The sequence below is a fragment of the Aedes albopictus genome, chromosome 3 (assembly GCF_035046485.1).
Source record: "Aedes albopictus strain Foshan chromosome 3, AalbF5, whole genome shotgun sequence".
In the NCBI taxonomy this organism is placed as follows: domain Eukaryota; kingdom Metazoa; phylum Arthropoda; class Insecta; order Diptera; family Culicidae; genus Aedes; species Aedes albopictus.
The window spans coordinates 154,863,853-154,886,245 of record NC_085138.1 but is presented as its reverse complement, the minus strand read 5'-3'; the positions used below and the strand labels follow the sequence as shown (position 1 = coordinate 154,886,245).

General features: G+C 40.0%; 1 protein-coding gene across 3 annotated transcripts in view; it reads right to left on the bottom strand.

The window, feature by feature from the left end:
• The window catches only part of LOC109431784 (protein krasavietz), a 30,849-nt gene that overhangs the window by 7,124 nt on the left and 1,332 nt on the right, over window positions 1–22,393 (bottom strand). For 2 of the 3 annotated variants that reach the window (XM_029871988.2, XM_029871989.2), the window contains one exon: window positions 12,130–12,201. In XM_029871988.2, the coding sequence (XP_029727848.1) occupies window positions 12,130–12,190 (61 nt within the window). In that variant the 5' untranslated portion in view covers window positions 12,191–12,201. Of the gene's footprint in view, window positions 1–12,129; window positions 12,202–21,998; window positions 22,005–22,393 lie in introns of those variants that run through there. The other variant, XM_062855584.1, reaches the window with a different exon arrangement.

Here is a 22,393-nt window from a genome sequence, read left to right as displayed (position 1 = left end):
ACGTCACCGAACGGACGAGAGTGACAAAACGAAAAACTAGGGGTGGGTAATGTCTGAGACATAACCGCAATGCTGACGTAGGACAAAGGCTGGAATGAGGTTCCGACTTTTATATATTCAAATGGGCCCTTTAATTTGAAGTCTTAAATCAGCTGATTTTTCGTGTCATTGTTGTCCGACCTTCGTAAATAAATGCACAACGGATTTATCACATAAAAGTCCTACACAATGTATGCTGGCAAAATTCAAATCAGCGGAGTGATGTGTTGATTAAAGTTGTTACCTATGTGATCCATTTCACTGAACGCATTCATAAGATGTTAATTAGTTAAACCTTCCGTAACTCGCGCGGTAGGCCATCACTTGAGGGTTGAGTATTATTTTATTTTGAAGATAAATGTTCAACCGTTGTTTGAAAGAATTTTCGTCGAAAGGAAAGAATGATTACATTATTGAAAGGCGTTAAGCCATAGCTTCCCAAACAGTAGCCATGTGTATTTGACACAACTCAATTGCTGTTAACGAAATTTTAGATAATTTTGATTGCAGTTTCGTGAAATATTCTAGATTCAACAATACGTTGTATAGTTACGCGAAGAACAATTAGAGGCCGGCTATACTGTTGCTAAGTTTTCAGTCTATCGCTTTTAATTATCCGATTCATAACTCTGGAGGAATAATTTTCACTGGTCCTGAAAAGGACCTTTTAAATAACAGGAGATTTCGGCAAGACAATTGAAAATTATCCGCACTGAATGCTGGAAGCCATCGAAAACTGCCATCGCTTACTGCCGTGGATGAGATTCCTGGTTCTATCAGCTAAATAGCCGAGAGTCATCGCAGGATTGGTGCGCAGCTACGGAGGTGACATCCATTCCCTTTGACTGATCCAACGAAAATGACGGAAGAAAAAAGAGGTCACTGCTTTTATTCCCCTTGATTAGTAGATTAGGCTCCTCCCATTTGGCTGGCTTTCCAGTTTATTTCGTTTGCATGACCCGCCCCGAATGCTCCAGACGCATCAAGCAACTAATCAATTCACCACCAGCGGGTAACAAAACGATCAACTTTTAAGCGCAAACCGACATTCGGTTCTTCAGATTTGTGCTCTAGAAAATTCTACGTGTGGCTCCGTCATATCGTCGGTTTCCTGCAATAGGGGCACAACTAAAAAAATGTGAATTTTCAGAATAAGCGTTTGAAAATTGGCAATCATGAAGCACCTCCTGCAAATTCACTTATTTCTCTCATCATTTGACAAAAGTAAACAAATTTTGATTGTTGTATCATTGAAAGGGGCTGAAGGACTATCTGTTTCATGAATTTTTGACAACTATTTTTCAACGACTATTGAAAAAGTTGACTGATTTTGAGTTGTGCCCTTACTGCGGAAAATTGGTGAAAATGCCCAAATCTCGCGTTTCACAACGAATTTTGGAACGGGTCTTTGTGAGATGAAATTTTACATAGTTTTTCATCATTTGCCATCAAAATCTCAAAAATGACAAATTTTGAGTTGTGCCCCTATTGCAGGAAACCGACGATATATTCACCTTCGAACATTTTCGAAAAATGTTTAAACTTAATTTTAATTAAACAATGTTTCACGCAAAATAGTTCGGATAGAATAATGCGTTGTTAAATTCCGGGTGGAACCATTAGGCCATTAGTGGCCGGCTTCATCACTATTGCTGCGCCACAAAGTATTCAATCTTTCACTTCTCAATTGCACCACACTTTTCTCGTTCGATGGAACGAAATTAGCTGATTCACAAACTCTTAAAGAATAATTAACGGTGGTCCTGAACACGACCGTTTGATTAATTGACGATTTTAGGAACGAAATGGCATGAATTCACCATGTCACGCAATGCGTGTTGGTTTTCTCCGTGCTGAATGATAAACGCCACCGAAAACTGGACCGCCGTGGATTACAATACAGGCCAAACATGTCTAAAGGTCCAATCTGCAGAAGAGAGGCTCTCTTTGGATTCCCTCTCTTTCGTTAATATCTCAGCTGTTTATTTGTATTATGATTGTCTCCTTGCATTGAACGATGGTCAAAACAATCGTCTTTTGATTTGTACTGCAAAAATAGTTGAAAAGTGTACCGTTACATTGCAATAATTGAAAGAGAAAGTGAACAAAGAGAGTCTCTCATATGCAGATAGGACCTATTGAAATGTTTGGCCTGAATAATGACCAGTTTCACTATTGCTGGCAACGCTGCTCTGTCTTTTGCTTTTTGGTTGCACTGGTTGGTTGCATCTCGATCGATGTTGGAAATTATCCAATTAACTCTTGAGGAATCATTTTCGATGGTCCTGAAAAGGACCGGTTTGAATAATGGACGATTTTGATGCATTCACCATGCCATGCAATGCGTGTTGGTTTTCGCTGCGGAGTGCGGAGAATGCTGGACGCCGTCGAAAATTGGCCCACCGCCGCTGCCATGGATGCGATTCCAAGTGCTATCATCAGCACGATAGCCGAGAGTAGTCGCTAGGTTGTTGTGCTGCTGCCTTGCTGGAGGTGACATCCACCTCCAACCTCCTTGACTGATCCAACGAAAATGACGAAAGAAAACAGAGAAAACTGCTTTTATACCCCTAGATTGGCAGATGAAGCTCCTCCCATTCGGCTGGCTTTTCAGTTAATTTCGTTTGCATGACCCGCCTCTTATGCTCCAGACGCATCAAACGATTAATCAACCGAGAAATGAGAAAATTTCCATTGAACGGATAATGTAACCAAAATATTAGATGATTCAGATCATTTTAATTCGGAAAATGTTAGAATTGAAACATTTTTCACGCAAAATGGTCCGGATATGATAATGCGTTGCCAAAGTCCGGGTGGAACAATTAGACGTCATAATTGTTGCTGGCTGAGTCCCCAAGCATTCAAAATCATTCACTTTTCGGTTGTACTACACTTTTCCCGTTCGTTGGAATGGAATTATCCGATTCACAGCTCTTGAAAAATCATTTTCGATGGTCCTTAAAAGGACCGTTTGGATAATGAATAATTTTAGGAAGAAAATTAAATGAATTCACTATGCCACTATGCGTGTTTGTTTTCTCCGCACTAAATGCTGAACGCCACCGAAGACTGGCCCGCCGCTTGCTGCCGTGCATGCGATTAATGACCGGCTTTGCTTTTGCTGAGAAACGCCGCTCTGTCCTTGCTTTGCACTACACCTTTCTCGATCGAGAGTGGAAATTCATCCAATTAACTCTTGAGAAATCTTTTTCGATGGTCCTGAAAAGAACCGTTTAAATAATGAACGATTTTGATGAATTTACAATGCCACGCAATTCGTGTTGGTTTTCTCCGCGCTCAACGCTAGACGCAATCGAAAACTGGCCCGCCGCTTGCTGTTGTGAATGAGATTCCTGGTGCTATCAGTACGATAGCCAAGTGTCGTCGCTGTGTCGATGTGCCGCTGCCCAGCTCGAGGTGTCACCTCGACGGTGGTCGAAATGGAACTGACGATCAGCTCTCGCATGATCGCATTCCTTCCTGCATCGTAGTTGCCCCCCACGATGCGCACCAATCAGAGAGCGTTGGTATACTGAACGAGAAAATTTGTCCGCTACCCATATTTATAGATTTCAGCGATTTCAATGTCTAACTTTAAAACAACTTTTCAACTATTTATCAATGATTTTTAGGTTCACCGAATATTTCAAATTGAACGCGGGAGTTTCATCTCTCGGATAACGGGATTTGTTTATCATTTCGTTCATTGGGAAAGGTACTGTGAGCGTTTAAAATCTTTCACTCAAACGTAACGCTCTTGGTTTCATAAATTTTGAAATGACACCGGGTATAGAAAACAGAGACGTAGTCCTACGTCAAAACAGGCGAAGGGCGACACACTTTTCGTCAGAAATAACTTGGCCGAAAATATGTACCGTTCAAGGTGATCTGGCTACAAGTGGATGTAGCGTACAATCCTAATTTGGGTAAATCGATAAGAAGATGTACAATCCATCAACCCATGGCACGAGCAAGGTTACAAAGATACGACACGAATAACTTCGCTATTACCATGCGGAAGGTGATAAGAGCTTTAACCTCACTGCAATATAACTGAAGAGATTGCAGGCTTATCGTTGTAGCAGGTCTTCATACATGAAACATGTCTCGCCAGTTTTAAGACTACATATTCTATTGCTTCGTCATCTACAGGACTTTACATTACATCTAAGTTGGAACAGAATATGTTTCTAAATTAAAATGTTTGGGTCAAATCTGGACAATTACAATTCCAAATTTGTATCTATGGTAACGGGAGTTGATTACACATGTTTTCAACACGATATTGCAATGCAGCTATGGATATATCAATGGGACTAACCCGACGTCCCCACAAGACAGAAATGTCTTGCCATTTTGCTGGACAGATGTGTCATGACGGAAATGTTCTCTCGCAGTTTGCATGGAAAGCAGCGGTGTTGATCATTTCTGTAACGTTTTCTCTTTCTGGCAGCAAAATGGCAAGACATTTCTGTCTAGTGGAGACGTCGGGAAGACCTCAATCGAAGCTACAAAGTTTCAATAACAACTCTAGAGTCGGCTCGTATTGTTTGGCGAAACTTCCGTTCATTTTAGATGAAACTAGATGGATGAAACATTTCTTGTTGTGGGAGTGAAACAGGACATCCAAATATGCTGCTAGAATTTTTTTTAGTAGAGACGTCTCTTATACCACAAAAAGAGACGTGGTAGATTAGACGACTGGTAGTAAACCAGGCGGTGACTGATGGGAGAGTGAAATAACTGTCAGTAAGAATGGTTGCACGTCCACGACATTGTAGAATATCTACTTTGGAAAAAATCTTAGAACTTTGAGATATGTTCAAGTAATGTCTGGAAAAGTTCACTGAGGCTTTCTAGAAAGAATGTTTGTCAAGGAAAAATCATGCATCATGCAGAAAGTACTGTAGGGGAGGAAGGGGTAACCCCGTCACCTTAAGCATTTGGATTTTTCGAAATAAATGTAGGGCAAAAATTGATATTTTCAGTACGCAGTTTATTTGATTCATTAGTTTTTTATAAGACTTGTGCATTGGAATTGTCAAATTATGTTAACTCTGGCGAACAATGCACATAACACAACCATAATAAATATTCATGTTTTTAATTCAGTGCGGGTAAGACCGTCACCCCTATGGGGTAAGTCCGTCATATATATTTTTATAGTAATACTTTTGAAGATTTCAATTTTAAAATATTTTCAATACATTTTTGAAGTGCAGTGATGGTTTACCAATCATTCTACAGTCGATACTCTTGTAAAATCAATGGTCGGGGGCGCAATTGGAATTCGCCTAATAGGGGACTAAGCTTATGGGATTTGGGCTTATGGGGGTGTGGCCAATTATCCCGGGTGTGTTAACAGAGAGCGCAATACTTTCTTCGGCAAAGTTTTAGGGTTTGAAAAGATCTACCATTTAGAACTTAGGTTCATATAATTAGTTGGTAACTTGGCCGCCAGAGGCGCCACCAACAGTTTGATACTAAATTGCACTACAAGAACCATTAGGTTGTCAAGCAAACGTTACGATGTGCGACAGCTCAAGACCCTGATAATTAGAAATAGTGTCTTCGAAAAAAATATTGGATACGCTAATAACTTACAGATGATGAGTTACAAAGTTCGAAATTCCTCCACTAGCCGGCGCTAATGGGCATGTAAATTTTCCAATGTTCATATCTCAGAATCCAATGATTTGGTGTCTTCGGCAAAGTTGATCAGTATGACATAGACTTACATAAAACGGGACACGTGGTTCAGAATTCTGCCACTAGGCGGCACTAGTGAATATGCAATCGCTGAAAAAATAATCCACAAATTATGCCCTTAGAAGGTCCAGAAAGGAACAGGAAGAGTCCAAGCAGGAACTCCTGGAGAAATCCTAGTAGATTTAGTTGGATAAATCGTAGGATATACTGAAAGAAGCCTTAGAAAACAAACCCGCAGGAATTCCAGGAGAAACCCATATGGGGTCGTCCAAAAATGACGTAGCATTTTTTGACGATTTTTTACACCCCTTTCTACCCCTCGTAGTCTACTTTCCAATACGTACATAGCTAGTAGCATAATTTGGGACTCCAACTCATCCCCCCCATAAAATGCTACGTCATTTATGAGCGACGCCTATAGAAATTTCCCTGGTTGGTCATCAAATTGAGTTGCGTGGCATCTAATAGAAATGCCTAGCCAGTTCAACAAACATCCGGTCATCCGAAGAGCATGACGGTGTTACCCCCGCCGATGAGTGACGGGCTTACCCGAAAAGGCCACTTTTCTTAAATTACACCGTAATTTCTGAATAATTATTGAAACTGACCATTCAATGAATCTTGGCACTAAAGAATAGTACAGATGAGAATACATGATTGATGAAAGTTATTTTTTGCACTTCTTTTGTATTTCAGAAGCTAAATTCTACCGAGGAAATATTACATCCGCCGTTGGTACAATGACGCGTGCGTTTGTTTTGTTTATTTTCTTCGTGTATGACAGGTCAATTTTGGTATCATTTGTCTCGAAAGAGTAAAAATGGTAAAAACAAATGAGGCGTGTGGCCAAAAAGCTACTAAATCACTGTTTTCTGGTAAAATCATTGGGGTGACGGGCTTACCCACCCTGACGGTGTTACCCGCTTTTCCCCTACAAATGCATGGCGGAATGGGGCACGCTCGGTGTAGTACTAGATTTGTAGTAATGAGCTGAATTTTAGTATGGTGAGAAGGTCAATTCTCCGTTTCTGCAATGAAATGGTGCAAAAAGCGTGGGTATTATGATTCCTTGCTTAATTTGATGCTGTTTGAGCAAAACTTTGGATAACTATGTTGTTTATGTTGCAAGAAATTGAGAAAACATCAACACTGTTACCCAAAGTTTTGCTCAAACAGCATCAAACTAGGCAAGGAATCATAATACCCACGCTTTTCGCACCATTTCATTGCAGAAACGGAGAATTGACCTTCTCACCATACTAAAATTCAGCTCATTACTACAAATCTAGTACTTCACCAATCTGTCCTATTGCTGGGAAAATGCCTTAACAAACCTTCACAGTTAGACTTTGGAAGAACTCCCAATGGATTCACTGGATGAACAACTACTGTAGCCTCTGAGCAAATATCAGAAGGCCAATGTTGAAATGTTTCAAGGTTTCCTATATAGGGTATTGGTTCCTTTATTAAGCATGTGGCTCCCATTTTCATCCTACAAAAAACGAAGGATTGAGGCGCTATTTGTTTTGTTTCTTATTTTTGTATTTTTTGTTAGAAGTGAGCACCCATGAAAACAAAAAGAACGGAATCAATCGGTGCCGTAATTGCTTGTTTTCGAATAGGATGAATATGGGAGCGTGAGATTACTGATGGCACACATACCCTAGATTCTCCTCAAAATTGACTTGGTCAATGTGAAATTGCTTCAGAATTTGCTTCTGCAATTTACGTAGGATATTTTTTTTCGAAAACTCCCTGTATATTAACTTTTTTTTTTACAAAAAAAAAAAAAATACAAGCGAATTGTTTGATTTATACCCTAACATCTAAAAACCTAAAGAAATGGAGAGTTGAGAAGAGAATTTACTTCGAAGAATCGTTACCTGTTCTGTGGCAAAGTTGGATAACGCGAGCTATCTAGCGAATTGAGGTGACGTGAGTTCAAATCCCACCAGAACGTATTTTTTTTCGAGATTTCTTCATTTAAATTTGTCTAATTCTCAACACATTTGTGACTATGAACTCCAGGCTCCACGTATCACTAGTCTGTCCAAGGATATAAGCAACACTAAGTATTCGCCTTTATACCCAAAACAAAAGATCCTAAGTAAATGCTGCAAAAAATAGTCAACTTAACATGTTTGTAACTTATCCTGTCATCAAAGCTACAGTGATGATGTTCCAGGACAACCATGCGTAAGAGAGGTTTGAGCGCTTTGTATCATTATTTCGTAAGTCCAATCAACGATTCTCTGTAGTCTTGTCTAGGTCATTGTACATCGAGTTATTCAGCCACAAGCAAAATGCTTCATTTTTTGCCAGTGGCGGGTGACAAGATGCTTTTGCTCTCAGCATGGTGAAAACGTGATGCCCCAGGGATCACAGGGCACCCCGGTAGAATATGCTGTTCAAGTTTCTCTACCAATCCAGTTCGCCGTTTTTTGCTAGCTATGAATCTGGAGTTGTCGGTCTATTGTTCTACTGTCTGGAATATTCTTATATCAACTCATAACTAGCGAAATGTTCTATATGGATCATCACCGTTGTTGATTATGTTGCGGGTTTGTTCATCGGCTTTTTTCGGTGAAAATGATTAAAATTCAGCATTTCCCGAACGTTTCGACCTACTACTGTTTTCGGTCATCCTCAGCGGTTCCTTAAATGTTTATTTAATCAGTAATTTATATAAAATATTATCAACAACTTACATGCTATGGGGCAGAAATATAACCATTGCTTTTTTTGTTTACTTCTGTTCATTCGTTCGGTGTTATATTGGTGCTAGTGTTTTGTGTTTTTAGTTTTTCGATCAGGCCGTTGTATGCGGACCTGAACTTAACAGAGTCTCTTTGTAAATTTACAGTGTTGTCGTCCCCTTTGATTTTTATATAAAATGTTTCAGCTATTAGACGAGTGTCTGTTCTAGATAATTCATCTAAGATATTAGTTTTATCACTACTACTGGGTCGAAACGTTCGGGAAATGCTGAATTTTAATCATTTTCACCGAAAAAAGCCGATGAACAAACCCGCAACACAACTAGCGAAATGTCACGAATGGATCAGAGTTGCAGTTTTTGTTTTGCCTGGATAGATTGTCGTTGGTTCAGGATAGTTGTAGGTATGTGGTACGAGTTCAACAATTCCGTCCAAGGTTATTACGCACGTTGCCTCATTGTTTCGCAAGTCCAATCAATGCTACTACAAAAGTTAATGTTCATCGAGTTATTCAGCCACAAGCAAAATGCTTCATTTTTTGCCAGTGGCGGGTGACAAGATGCTTTTGCTCTCAGCATGGTGAAAACGTGATGCCCCAGGGATCACAGGGCAGCCCGGTAGAATATGCTGTACGGTAGTCACATTTCGCCAATCCAGTTTGCAGTTTTTCGCTAGCTTTGAGCCAAGAATTTTCGGTCCAGTGTTCTTCTATCTTTAAAACCATTTTCCCCTTGATCAGTCGAGAATTGGTGGGTGCTAGAAGATGGCGTTCGATCTCAGCATGGTGAAAACGTTTCTTTCTAGGGATCGCAGAAAGCAACGGTAGAATATGCTGATTTTGGGGATCTCGACTCATAGCTAGCGAAATGCCACGAATGGATTAGAGTCATTAGTTACAGTATTTAGTCTCTCGTTAAGGTGTCGTTTGTTTGTTTTTTTTTTCTACTGTGATGAGGAAGATGTTTACTGTCACCTTGAGGTACCGGCGAGCAGAATAAACAACACCTCCAACTCACCTACTTCAATGTACCATAACTTACAGTGCTACTACAGATAGGATCGCTGTAGCATACTAGTCGGATATGGATAGAGTCGATGCTCTTTCTGGCAACAACCAGAAACAGAAGCCAAGTGGTGTGGTGGCCTCTATTCCGACGATTGCCAATGACACCGTTTTAATCGCCTTCAACCCGTTCGTCCCAGTCGCAGTCGTTGTCGTCGTCATCGTCATCGTGTTATTGCCATTGATTGGATTTGCGAAACAAGGTCACGTGGTTACCCCCTCTTCCTATACCGCGATATTATTGCTCAGCTGCGGCGAGTACTACACAAACATATGGTAGTGCGCGCCCCACTATTACATTGCCTGATGGTGGGTGCTGATTTAGCTATACGGAGAAGTCCCTCGCGAGTATATTTGCTCGTCCTTACTTGATCGCGTTCAGCACCCCCATCTCACCAGGCGATGCCGCCAGTCAGTGAACATCAACAGTCTCCTCGAAACACCAGCTCACGTTTAATGACGACTACCATGTATGCAAGTGGTGGTATTTTTGTCGATGGTTTCAATAAATTATTGATGGAATGGATCATTGAAGCCAACTTCTCCGCTACTCATCGCATCAAAACAAAAGCGCCACCGTATATGGACGGTAACACAGTGACAGCAGTCGAGTTACGTCAAACACACAAGGCTACGGTGGCGCTATCTGTTCATTTCATAGCGGCCGTTTTAGTTATTTTAGTGATCCATTGGCAATGAACCGGGTTATGGCTGTCTGTCGTCTCCGGACGAGTTGAGTTTTACGAATGTGTTTTGATGCAATGTCCTTCTGCCGTCTATCTGGGTTAAAGCGTCTTGTTTTTGTACATGGCGCAATCAGTGAAGTACTAGATTGGAAGTAGTGAGCTGGTTGTATGGTGAGATGATAAATTCTCCATCTTTGCAATGAAACGGTGAAAGCAGAGTGGATATTATGAATTCTTGGCTAATTTGAAGCTATTTGAGCAAAAGTTTGGATAACTGTTTTGTGAAAGTTGCAAGAAATAAATAATACAACACAGTTACCAAACTTTTGCTCAAATAGCATCACATTAGACTGGAAATCATAATACCTACGTGGCTTGCACCATTTTATTGCAAAAATGGAGAATTAATCATCTCACCAATCAAAAATTCAGCTCACTACTTCAAATCAAGTACTTCACTGATTGCGTCCTATACACAATAGATAAAGTACTAGAATTGAAGCGATGAGCTGAATTTTTGTATGGTGAGAAGGTCAAGTCTCCGTTTCTGCAATGAAATGGTTCAAAAAACGTGGGTATTATGATTCCTTGCCGATTTTGATGCTGTTTGAACAAAACTTTGGGTAACAACTGTATTGTTTATGCTGCAAGAGAATCGGAGAAAACAACACAATTACTCAAAGTTTTGCTCAAACAGCATCTAATTAGGCAAGGAATCATAAATACCCATGCTTTTTGAACCATTTCATTGCAGAAACGGAGAATTGACCTTCTCATCATACAAAAATTCAGCTCATCATTCCAATTCTAGTACTTCACCGATTGTGTCCTATGGGGCACGTTCGGTGTAGTACTAGATTTGTAGTAATGAGCTGAATTTTAGTATGGTGAGAAGGTCCATTCTCTGTTTCTGCAATGAAATGGTGCAAAAAGCGTGGGTATTATGATTTCTATCCTAATTTGATGCTGTTTGAGCAAAACTTTGGATAACTATGTTGTTAATGTTGCAAGAAATGGAGAAAACAAAAACACTGTTGTCCAAAGTTTTGCTCAAACAGCATCAAATTAGGCAAGGATTCATAATAGGACAGATAGGTGAAGTACTAGATTTGTAGTAATGAGCTGAATTTTGGTATGGTGAGAAGGTTAATTCTCCGTTTCTGCAATGAAATGGTGCAAAAAGCGTGGGTATTATGATTCCTTGTATAATTTGATGCTGTTTGAGCAAAACTTTGGATAACTATGTTGTTGTTTTCTCCATTTCTTGCAACATAAACAACATAGTTATCCAAAGTTTTGCTCAAACAGCATCAAATTAGGCAAGGAATCATAATACCCACGCTTTTTGCACCATTTCATTGCAGAAACGGAGAATTGACCTTCTCACCATACTAAAATTCAGCTCATTACTACAAATCTAGTACTACACCGAACGTGCCCCATACCCACGCTTTTGCACAATTTTATTGCATAAACGAAGAATTGACCTTCTCACCATACTAAAATTCAGCTCATTACTACAAATCTAGTACTTCACCGATCTGTCCTATTGAATATCTAAATCCTTTGGGTTCGGATAACCATGAATTAGGTTTCGGGTGGTGTAGAAACGTCTAACTCGAACAAATCTATATTTATTTGCTGTTGTAAGGTTCTTCGGAGGCTAACTACAAATCCTGAGCGGCTAACATTTAGGGGCGTTGTGAGACAAACCTATCAAAAGATCAGTCAATTTCCAATCGGAAGACATAAAAACATTGAATTTTCTTCCAAATTTGCAATACACAATCGAAAATCAAGATTTACATAGTAATTTGCATGCAAGTTTGGAGGCTAACTACGTAAATTAAGAAGTCTTTGAAAACATGATTTTGCAATCTTTTTAGGTCAATAAAACGTTACAAAAACTTACCCCTTTTCCTGGTCTTGATGCGTTGACCTGATAGTACTGGTCTTTCGGCTTTCTGACTCATACAACAAATTACTGCTTGTCGATACGGAGCCAACGTGCGTCGTCCGATGGAAACCGATGAGAAGGAAGAAAAATAAAACGAAAAACAAAACTTCGCATTAGTAAACGCACTTAAACGGAAACTAAAATCAGTTTCTAATTGATGGCGGCGTGTACAACTTTCGTCAGACACACACACACACACATTGCCATCGTGTTTTCGTGTGAAGGATATAATCAATATTCAAAAATAACAGGACAAAAAGAAAAACGAACCAAGAAAGGTTGCACCGTAATTCCGCCTATTATTTTGTATGACTTATGTCGCGCGTCATCAGCTTCATTGGCCCCAATCCTCTTCGTGTGCATTATTATAAGATAATTTTTGTGTGTCACCTTGGCGCGGGCGCCACACGATTCACGTTAAACAATCGTAAAACTCAGATAAATAATCCCTGACCATGCGGCACAGAACAAACTTGAAACAACGACCGATTGCGACCAAGGTCTGCTGATGATAACCGGAGAGATTGGAACAATGTGGCGAGGCTGCGTGTTACAACCGAGCGGGATAGGATCGCTCGCATAACATAGCTAAGCACAGGTCTTTTTTTAGGTTTGATCTGACAGTTTCCCGACTGGAAAATGGGGATAACCACGCAAGGAACTGGTTTGGGATGTTCAATCCGTGGACCACGACTGTCATTGGGTTTTGTTGATTTCTAGGAGGGTTTCCGGTTTGTTCTGTGGCATGGTGGGAGATGTAACAGTGTTGATTAATAGATTTGCAACGATACTGACTTTTGATGTACTAACTTGGCTAGAATTAAAAAAAACCTTAGATATGCGAAGGATCTATCTACTAGATGAGCGAGGTAATAGGGCATGATTTATGAGTTACAGGAGTTGAAGTAATAAGCTGGATAATTGTACATGATGAGTTAATAAATTCTCCATTCTGCAATGGGGCACGTTCGGTGTAGTACTAGATTTGTAGTAATGGGCTGAATTTTTGTATGGTGAGAAAGTTAATTCTACGTTTCTGCAATGGAATGGTGCAAAAAGCGTGGGTATAATGATTCCTTGCCTAATTTGATGCTGTTTGAGCAGAACCTTGGATAACTATGTTGTTTATGTTGCAAGAAATAGAGAAAACAACAACACTGTTACCCAAAGTTTTGCTCAAACAGCATCAAGTTAGGCAAGGAATCATAATACCCACGCTTTTTGCACCATTTAATTGCAGAAACGGAGAATAGGAAGCAATCAGTGAAGTACTAGGTTGATAGTAGTGAGCTGGATTTTTTTATGGTGAGATGATCAATTCTCCATTTCTGCAATAAAACGGTGCAAACAGCGTGGGTTATATGATTTCTTCGCTAATTTGATGCTGTTTGAGCAAAAGTTTGGGTAACTGTGTTGTTGTATTATTTATTTCTTGCAACTTGAACAACACAGTTACTCAAACTTTTGCTCGAACATCATCAAATTAGGCAAGAAATCGTATAACCCACGCTGTTTGCACCGTTTTATTGCAGAAATGGAGAATTGATCATCTCACCATACAAAAATCCAGCTCACTACTTTCAATTTAGTACTTCACTGATTGCTTCCTATTGACCTTCTCACCATACTAAAATTCAGCTCATTACTACACATCTAGTACTTCATCGATCTGCCCTATAGAACACGTTCGGTGAAGTACTAGAGTTGTAGTAATAAGCTAATTTTTGTATTAATGAAGCTAAATTCACCGTTTCGGCAATGAAATGGCACAAAAAGTGTGGGTATTATGATTTCTTGTCTAATTTGATGCTGTTTGAGCAAAACTTTCGGTAACTGTATTGTTTATGTTGCAAGAAATGTTGCCCAAAGTTTTGCTCAAACAGCATTAAATTAGACAAGAAAACAAAACCCACGCTTTTAGCACCATTTCATTGCAGAAACGGAGAATTTACCTTCTCATTATACAACAATTCAGCTCGTTATTACAAATCTAGTACTTCGCTGATTGTGTCCAATGGGACACGATCGGTGTAGTACTAGATGTGTAGTAATAGTCTGAATTTTAGTATGGTGAGAAGGTCAATAGGAAGCAATCAGTGAAGTACTAGATTGAAAGTAGTGAGCTGGATTTTTGTATGGTGAGATGATCAATTCTCCATTTCTGCAATGAAATGGCGCAAACAGCGTGGGTTATATGATTTCTTGACTAATTTGATGCTGTTTGAGCAAAAGTTTGGGTAACTGCATTGTTGTATTATTTATTTCTTGCAACTTCAACAACACAGTACCCAAACTTTTGCTCAAACAGCATCAAATTAGTCAATAAATCATATAACCCACGCTGTTTGCACCATTGCATTGCAGAAATGGAGAATTGATCATCTCACCATACAAAAATCCAGCTCACTACTTTCAATCTAGTACTTCACTGATTGCTTCCTATTCTTCTTTTCTGTAATGAAATGATACAAAAAACGTGGGTATTATGATTCCTTACCCAACTTGATGCTGTTTGAGCAAAAATTTGGATAACTATGTTGTTTATGTTGCAAGAAATGGAGAAAACAACAACACCGTTGCCTAAAGTTTTGCTCAAACAGCATCAAATTAGGCAAGGAATCATAATACCCACGCTTTTTGCACATTTCATTGCAGAAAAGGAAAATTGACCTTCTCACCATACTAAAATTCAGCTCATTACAAATCTAGTACTTCATCGATCTGTCCTATTGATAATTTATCAACTCGTCATACACAAATCCAACTTATTACTTTAAATCTAGTACATCAGAGCCAGGCATCAGAACATTGGCTCAGGCGGCACATTCTCCAGCAAATGGGAGATTTGTGTCTCTACCGGACATGCCCTATTGTTGCACTAGGTACACTGAAGGAAATGATACGATCGCACACTTGTTCGACACTCAGTCTGAAACCAAATGATTCCGTTGCAAATCTGTTGATCAATACCGATCACTGTTGTTACTCTGATGATTGATGGCGTGATGATGATGATCTTTTGTGGCGAGGCTGCGTGTTACAACCGAGCGGGGTCGAATCGCTCGCATAACATAGCTAAGCACAGGCCTTTTGGTTTGCTCTGACAGTTTCCCGACTGGAAAATGGGGACAACCACGCAAGGAACTGGTTTGGATGTTCAATCCGTGGACCACGACTGTCATTAGTAGTATCACTACAATGGGGTACGTTCGATGTAGTACTAGATTTGTATGTAGTAATGAGCTGAATTTTTGTTTGGTGAGAAGGTAAATTCTCCGTTTCTGCAATAAAATGGTGAGAAAGGCGTGGGTATTATGATTCCTTGCCAATTTGATGAAGCTTGAACAAAACTTTGGACAACTGTGTTGTTTATAAGTTGCAAGAAATCGACAACACTGTTCCCCAAAGTTTTGCTCAAACAGCATCAAATTAGGCAAGGAATCATAATAGGAGGCAATCAGTGAAGTACTAGATTGAAAGTAGTGAGCTGGATTTTTGTATGGTGAGATGTTCAATTCTTCATTTCTGCAATGAATTGGTGAAAACAGCGTGGGTTATATGATTTCTTGGCTAATTTGATGCTGTTTGAGCAAAAGTTTGGGTAACTTTGTTGTTGTATTATTTATTTCATGCAACTTCAACAACACAGTTACCCAAACTTTTGCTCGAAACAGCATATAATTAGTCAAGAAATCATAATACCCACGCTGTTTGCACCATTTCATTGCAGAAAAGGAGAATTGATCATCTCACCATACAAAAATCCAGCTCACTACTTTCAATCTAGTTCTTCACAGATTGCCTCCTATTACCCACGCTTTTGCCACCATTTCATGGCAGAATCTGAAAACTTACTTTCTCACCTTATAGAAATTCTACTCGTTAATGCAAATCTAGTACTACACCGAACGTGCCCCATTGCTATGAAGAGATTGTTTATAAACCATGTAAAATTGTTGACAAAATTTCATTAAATTCTTTCTATGATGATGATTGAGGTGATGAAAAATGAGTCTACTTTGTTTATGGACAACACTATACTGCCGTGAATCGCATATCAGTCCCATCTTTGCTGGATTTCCTATGCTAATGGGACAGATATGCGATTCACGGCAGTATAGCTGAAATATTGAATTTATTTGCGTTTCATATCGTATCTTTTCCCACTGTTCAACACATTGCTATGCCAAGACTTTAAGCTCCATGGCTTCATTTATCTCGTGACGATGATCATATGTTCAGAAAATGCCGAAGTCGTCATTACTCCTATTTAAAATATGGGTCTAATAGGTATGACTTTCCGAACTCATTGATATTACATATTTAAAGAAGACATTATCAGTTAAGAACTACGCCTCGAAAGATGGAAATACGAAGCGTACTTTTTCATCATTCTACCATGGAATCATTTGACAATTATGACAAGTATTCAACCAGTGGTTGATTTACTGTCAAAATTTTAAGCCCTTTTCCACTTCCTCCGTCTGAGCTGCTTGTTGTTAATGACGAAATTCACACGTTGCAATCCGCACGTAGCTTTGTCATTAATGCCAACAAGACACTATTATAGCAAAAGACACGTCATCGTTCCACTGACTGAATGCGGCCAAATAAGCCGGACGTAAAGAACAGAAAGCGATGATGACACATCATCGCACCCGAGTGGACACACTCGACGACCGATGTGACTGTTCACTCTAAGCACCCCTAAGCGTCCAGAGAGGAGATCAAAGGAAAGACACGGGTAAATTGTCGACGAATGTTTATCAAGTTGAAGTAGTTAAACTTGGCAGCAGAGGTACCCATCATAAACGGACGCCAATATTTAATGCCATTAAGGACAAACGTCTTGACATCCCGCTTCAACATTGCATCAAAACTTCAAACGCACAAATCTCAAGAAGCAAGCGTTACACAACAAAGAAATTCATTATTATGTTCTTGCTCACTTGTAATAAGCTTAAAATAAGAAGATCAGGTTTTGTTTACGAAGAGATTTGTGCCCTCGAAATCGTGAGTAGGTGCCAAAGTCGGCCATTGTGGCGGCCATTTTGGGATTTTAACAAGTCTGTCCTTAAGGTTGAGTCCAAAGTCGTCGTAAATTTTAACGAAGGCTACCTACTAGCTAGCTGTCCTCGCCGAAGTTGTAATGATGCACTCCGCGGCTTGGACACATTCATGACCATCACTCGTTGCTCGGGAGTGTTCAAGACGGACTTGGTTTCTATTTATGTTTAAGTTTGCAAATTTAAGCACACAAACACAAACAGAAGATGGTTTGCCCAGCCAGGCGAAATATCCAACCCGTCACAATCGGAAGCGTAGAAAGTATACTTGTTTGGGCTGGTAGGGCTCCATTGGAGAAATTCCAACGGCAACAGGCAAATTGGCGGTTGTGCGTTAGAAAATTCCGAAAGAATTTCAAAAAGGTAAATACAGTAAGTTCACTTTTCATCTTGGACGTCTATCTTCTATATACAATGAACGTTAATGTCTATTGCCCTCGCTGAAAGAAAATCCACCCTAACATGGACTACTAAGCCGGAAACCAAACGGTTAATCGACTGTATGATGTCATCCAAAAATTGGATGAGTCATATGAAAAAATTAAGTCAAACTAATGATCGACCAACCTTGTTTTCTAGCGATGGATAACTTAAAATGTTACCTATATGCTTCATAAACAGGGGTTTTAAGGAGAAACTTTCGAGAATACAAATATGGCTGCCACAATGGCCGACTTGGACCCCTACTCACGTTTTCAAAAGCACCAGTCTTGAAAATGCGTAAACAAATGTGCCCGATTTGGAAAAGCTGCCTCTTTTTGCAAGTGAGTAAAGCCAGGATAAACAAGTGTGGCTTTGTTCGAAGCTTCGTTCGTCAGATTTGTGCCTCTAAAGTTTGTATGCAAAATTTCAATGGGATTTCTTGATGTTCCACCTTAAGCGAAGGCCGGGGTGAGGATAACCCTATGGATACCACTTTCCAAAGAGCTCCCATATAGTTAAATGCACACAGCGTGCACCGATCGACTCATACACGGATGAGATGATCATCATTCGATTTTAGGTTGGTTTACATTCGTGATTTTGATAATTTGGACTGGATGGTCTGACAAAGCAGGATGGCGTTTTCGTTCAGTGTAGAATTTTAATTTCAGAGCGCCACGCTAAACATTGGCGATCGACCAGCCTGTATAGGGTGGGGCGGGGCAAGATGGGTCGCATAAGGATGGATCACCATAACTTTGTAAATACAAATCGTATTGGTTTGTATTCGACCGCTACTCTTTAATACACTAGTTAGCTATGCTAAAAGTCGATAAAAAGTTCATTAAATACAAAATATGATGTTAAACGAGCAGTTTTAAAAAGTGATCGATTTTGCACCGTGAAAAAAGTGCGGGGCAAGATGGGTCACCTTTTAAGTAATTCACATTTTCTCAACGAAAAACGTCAAAATATAAGATTTGTTCCGCATTCATATATGCTCCATATCCATACTGAATAAACAAGAGCTACTAGTAAACATTTTATAGATTTATTTGGAATATTAAAAACTTTACGATTTGAGTGGTCCTAAGGCGTCTTGAAAATCGATGTTTTCACTAAAAACTTATCATAATTTTATGTTATAATTTTGAGTGTTCATTCCGCTTGTTTGAAGTCATTTATGAGATAGTCTTGTAATAAAAAATAAATAACTTTTGAATGCTCCAAAAATACGTTCAAAATTGAAGGTGACCCATCTTGCCCCGCGGCCGTTTATATGGAGATTATATGGAATGTATCGCATAAGAAAAATGGCTAAAAACCATTTTATTTTTTATTTCCAATGAGAGTGAATAATTTTTCAATCAATGCCCCAAACTTTTGTATATTCATGCTGGTCATCTAACAAAATTATTAATCTAAACAAAACATGAGTAATGCGCCCAAAAATGGCACTGACCCATCTTGCCCCGTGACCCATCTTGCCCCGCCCCACCCTACTGTTTTATTGCCAGCTGATTCACAACTGCGGGACCGCAAACTAATCGGGCTAACACGCGCACCCTAAAGATTGACTCGATTTTAGCCATGATACGCACAAAAATGGCCATTTTAGTTACCAGCACTCAAAAGTCAAGTCAAATAACTTTGTAGAGGAAAATAATTTTTGAAAAATCGTTGGAAAGATAAAACCTGGGATCATTTAGACAGGAGAACCTGTTTTTTGCACTTCTTGCCATAGTCTCGCCGTTTCACCATAGGACGGAGAGAAAATGCGGCGCCAAAAGCAGTACACCAAAAAGTTATGTGGTTTGAGTGTTGCATGCGTCACGGCAAACAGCATCAAATTAGGCAAGGAATCATAATTACCCACGCTTTTGCCACCATTTCATGGCAGAATCTGAAAACTTACTTTCTCACCTTATAGAAATTCTACTCGTTAATGCAAATCTAGTACTACACCGAACGTGCCCCATTGCTATGAAGAGATTGTTTATAAACCATGTAAAATTGTTGACAAAATTTCATTAAATTCTTTCTATGATGATGATTGAGGTGATGAAAAATGAGTCTACTTTGTTTATGGACAACACAATAGCTGAAATATTGAATTTATTTGCGTATCATATCGTATCTTTTCCCACTGTTCAACACATTGCTATGCCAAGACTTAAAGCTCCATGGCTTCATTTATCTCGTGACGATTATCATATGTTCAGAAAATGCCGAAGCCGAAGTCGTAATTTAAAATATGGGTCTAACAGGTATGATTTTCCGAACTCATTGATATTACATATTTAAGGAAGACATTATCAGTTAAGAACTACGCCTCGGAAGATGGAAATACGAAGCGTACTTTTTCATCATTTTACCATGGAAATACATGAACATCATTCGACAATCATGACAAGTATTCAACCAGTGGTTGATTTACTGTCAAAATTTTAAGCCCTTTTCCACTTCCTCCGTCTGAGCTGCTTGTTGCTAATGATGAAATTCACACGTTGCAATTCGCACGTAGCTCTGTCATTAATGCCAACAAGACACTATTATAGCAAAAGTCATCGTTTCACTGACTGGATGCGGCCAAATAAGCCGGACATAAAGAGCAGAAAGCGGTGATGACGCATCATCGCACCCGAGTGGACACACTCGACGACCGATGTGACTGAGCGTACTAAGCACTCCTCCTAAGCGTCTAGAGAAGAGATCAAAGGAAAGACACGGGTAAGTGTCGACGAATGTTTATCAAGTTGAAGTAGTTAAACTTGGCAGCAGGTACCCACCATAAACGGACGCCAATATTTAATGCCATTAAGGTTGAGTCCAAAGTCGTCGTAAATTTTAACGAAGGCTACCTACTTTGCTGGCTGGCCTCGCCGAAGTTGTAATGATGCACTCCACGGCGTGGACACATTCATGACCATCGCTCGTTGCTCGAGAGTTCCAAGACGGACTTGGTTGCTATTTATGTTTGAGTTTGCAAATTTAAGCATACTAACACAAACAGAAGATTGTTTGCCCAACCAGGCGAAATTTCCAACCCGTCACAATCGGAAGCGTAGAAAGTATACTTGTTTGGGCTGGAAGGGCTCACACATTGGGGCAATTCCAACGGCAACAGGCAAATCGGCGATTGTGCGTTAGAAAATTCCGAAAGAATATCAAAATACAGTAAGTTCACTTTTCATCTTGGACGTCTATCTTCTATATAATGAACGTTCATGTCTGTTGCCCTCGCTGAAAGAAAATCCACCCCGACATGGACTACTAAGCCGGAAACCAAACGGTTAATCGACTGTATGATGTCATCTAATTAAGTCAAACTAATGATCGGCCAACCTTGTTTTCTAGTGGATAACTTAAAATGTTACCGATATGCTTTATAAACAGGGGTTTTAAGCGAAGGCCGGGGTGAGGATAACCCTAGGGGTACCACTTTCCAAAGAGCTCCCATATAGTTAAATGCACACAGCGTGCACCGATCGACTCATACACGGATGAGATGATCGTCATTCGAATTTAGGTTGGTTTACATTCGATTGATTCGTGATTTTGATAATTTGGACTGGATAGTCTGACAAAGCAGGATGGCGTTTTTGTTCAGTGTAGAATTTTAATTTCAGAGCGCCACGCTAACATTGGCGATCGACCAGCCTGTACTTTTTCATTGCCAGCTGATTCACAACTGCGGGACCACAAGCTAATCGGGCTCTCAAGTCAGTCACCCAAAAGTCAGTCAAGTTGGTCTACGTTTGATTGACAATAAATAAATAACTTAGTAGAGGAAAATGATTTTTGAAAAATCGTTGGAAAGATAAAGCCTGGGATCATTTGACCAGGAGAACCTGTTTTTGGCACTTCTTGCCATAGTCTCGCCTTCTCACCCTTAGGACGGAGAAAAAATGCGCCGCCAAATGCAGTACGCCAAGAAATTATGTGGTTTGAGTGTTGCATGCATCACGGCGTCCACAGGACGTGGGCTGCGGATAATAGGAAATAATACACATTTGAAAGGTTCTGATTTTCAGATCTGTTACTGCAGATTCAAACGCTTGTAGATACGGCGCATTTTGCCCCAAGGGTGTTCACGACTGTGGACCCTGAAATACGCGTTTTGCATACATCACGGCGACTGCACCCAATGTTGTTAGCTGCCACTCAAAGGAATTAATGCACATTTGAAAGGTTCTGATTTTCTGCTCTGTGTTACTGCAGTACGGCTCACATTAAACCGATTCCCCCTATATGCACGATCAAGACAACTGACCTTCACACGATCGGAAGTCGACTTCCTCACGATCGGCTAGTTCAACAATCGACACGCGGAAGTTAGTAACTGGCGGCGGCAATATCTGCACCCACAATGCAATGAACGCAAGTAAATAATAAATCACCGAGCAACGGCTTTGTTCGGCTCCTGGAGCGCACGTGTGTTTGCTAAACCTTCAAACCATCCCCATAGATGGTCACCCCGCGTTAAAGTACCCGTGGGTTTTCCGATTTTATAGACAAAAAGCAACTTCCAACGGTGCACAGCTGCCTGAGAGCGAGCGAGCTACAAAGGGGGAAAAATAAGACACGAAAGTAAAACGCAAATAAAATGGTGACCAACTTCTACGAAGGACAGCATGTGCTGCTGTCCCATCAGTACGCACCACAGCACAAAGAGGATAAGGGCACCCAAATGAAGCTGAAATAAGCAAATTTATAACTACGACACTTTA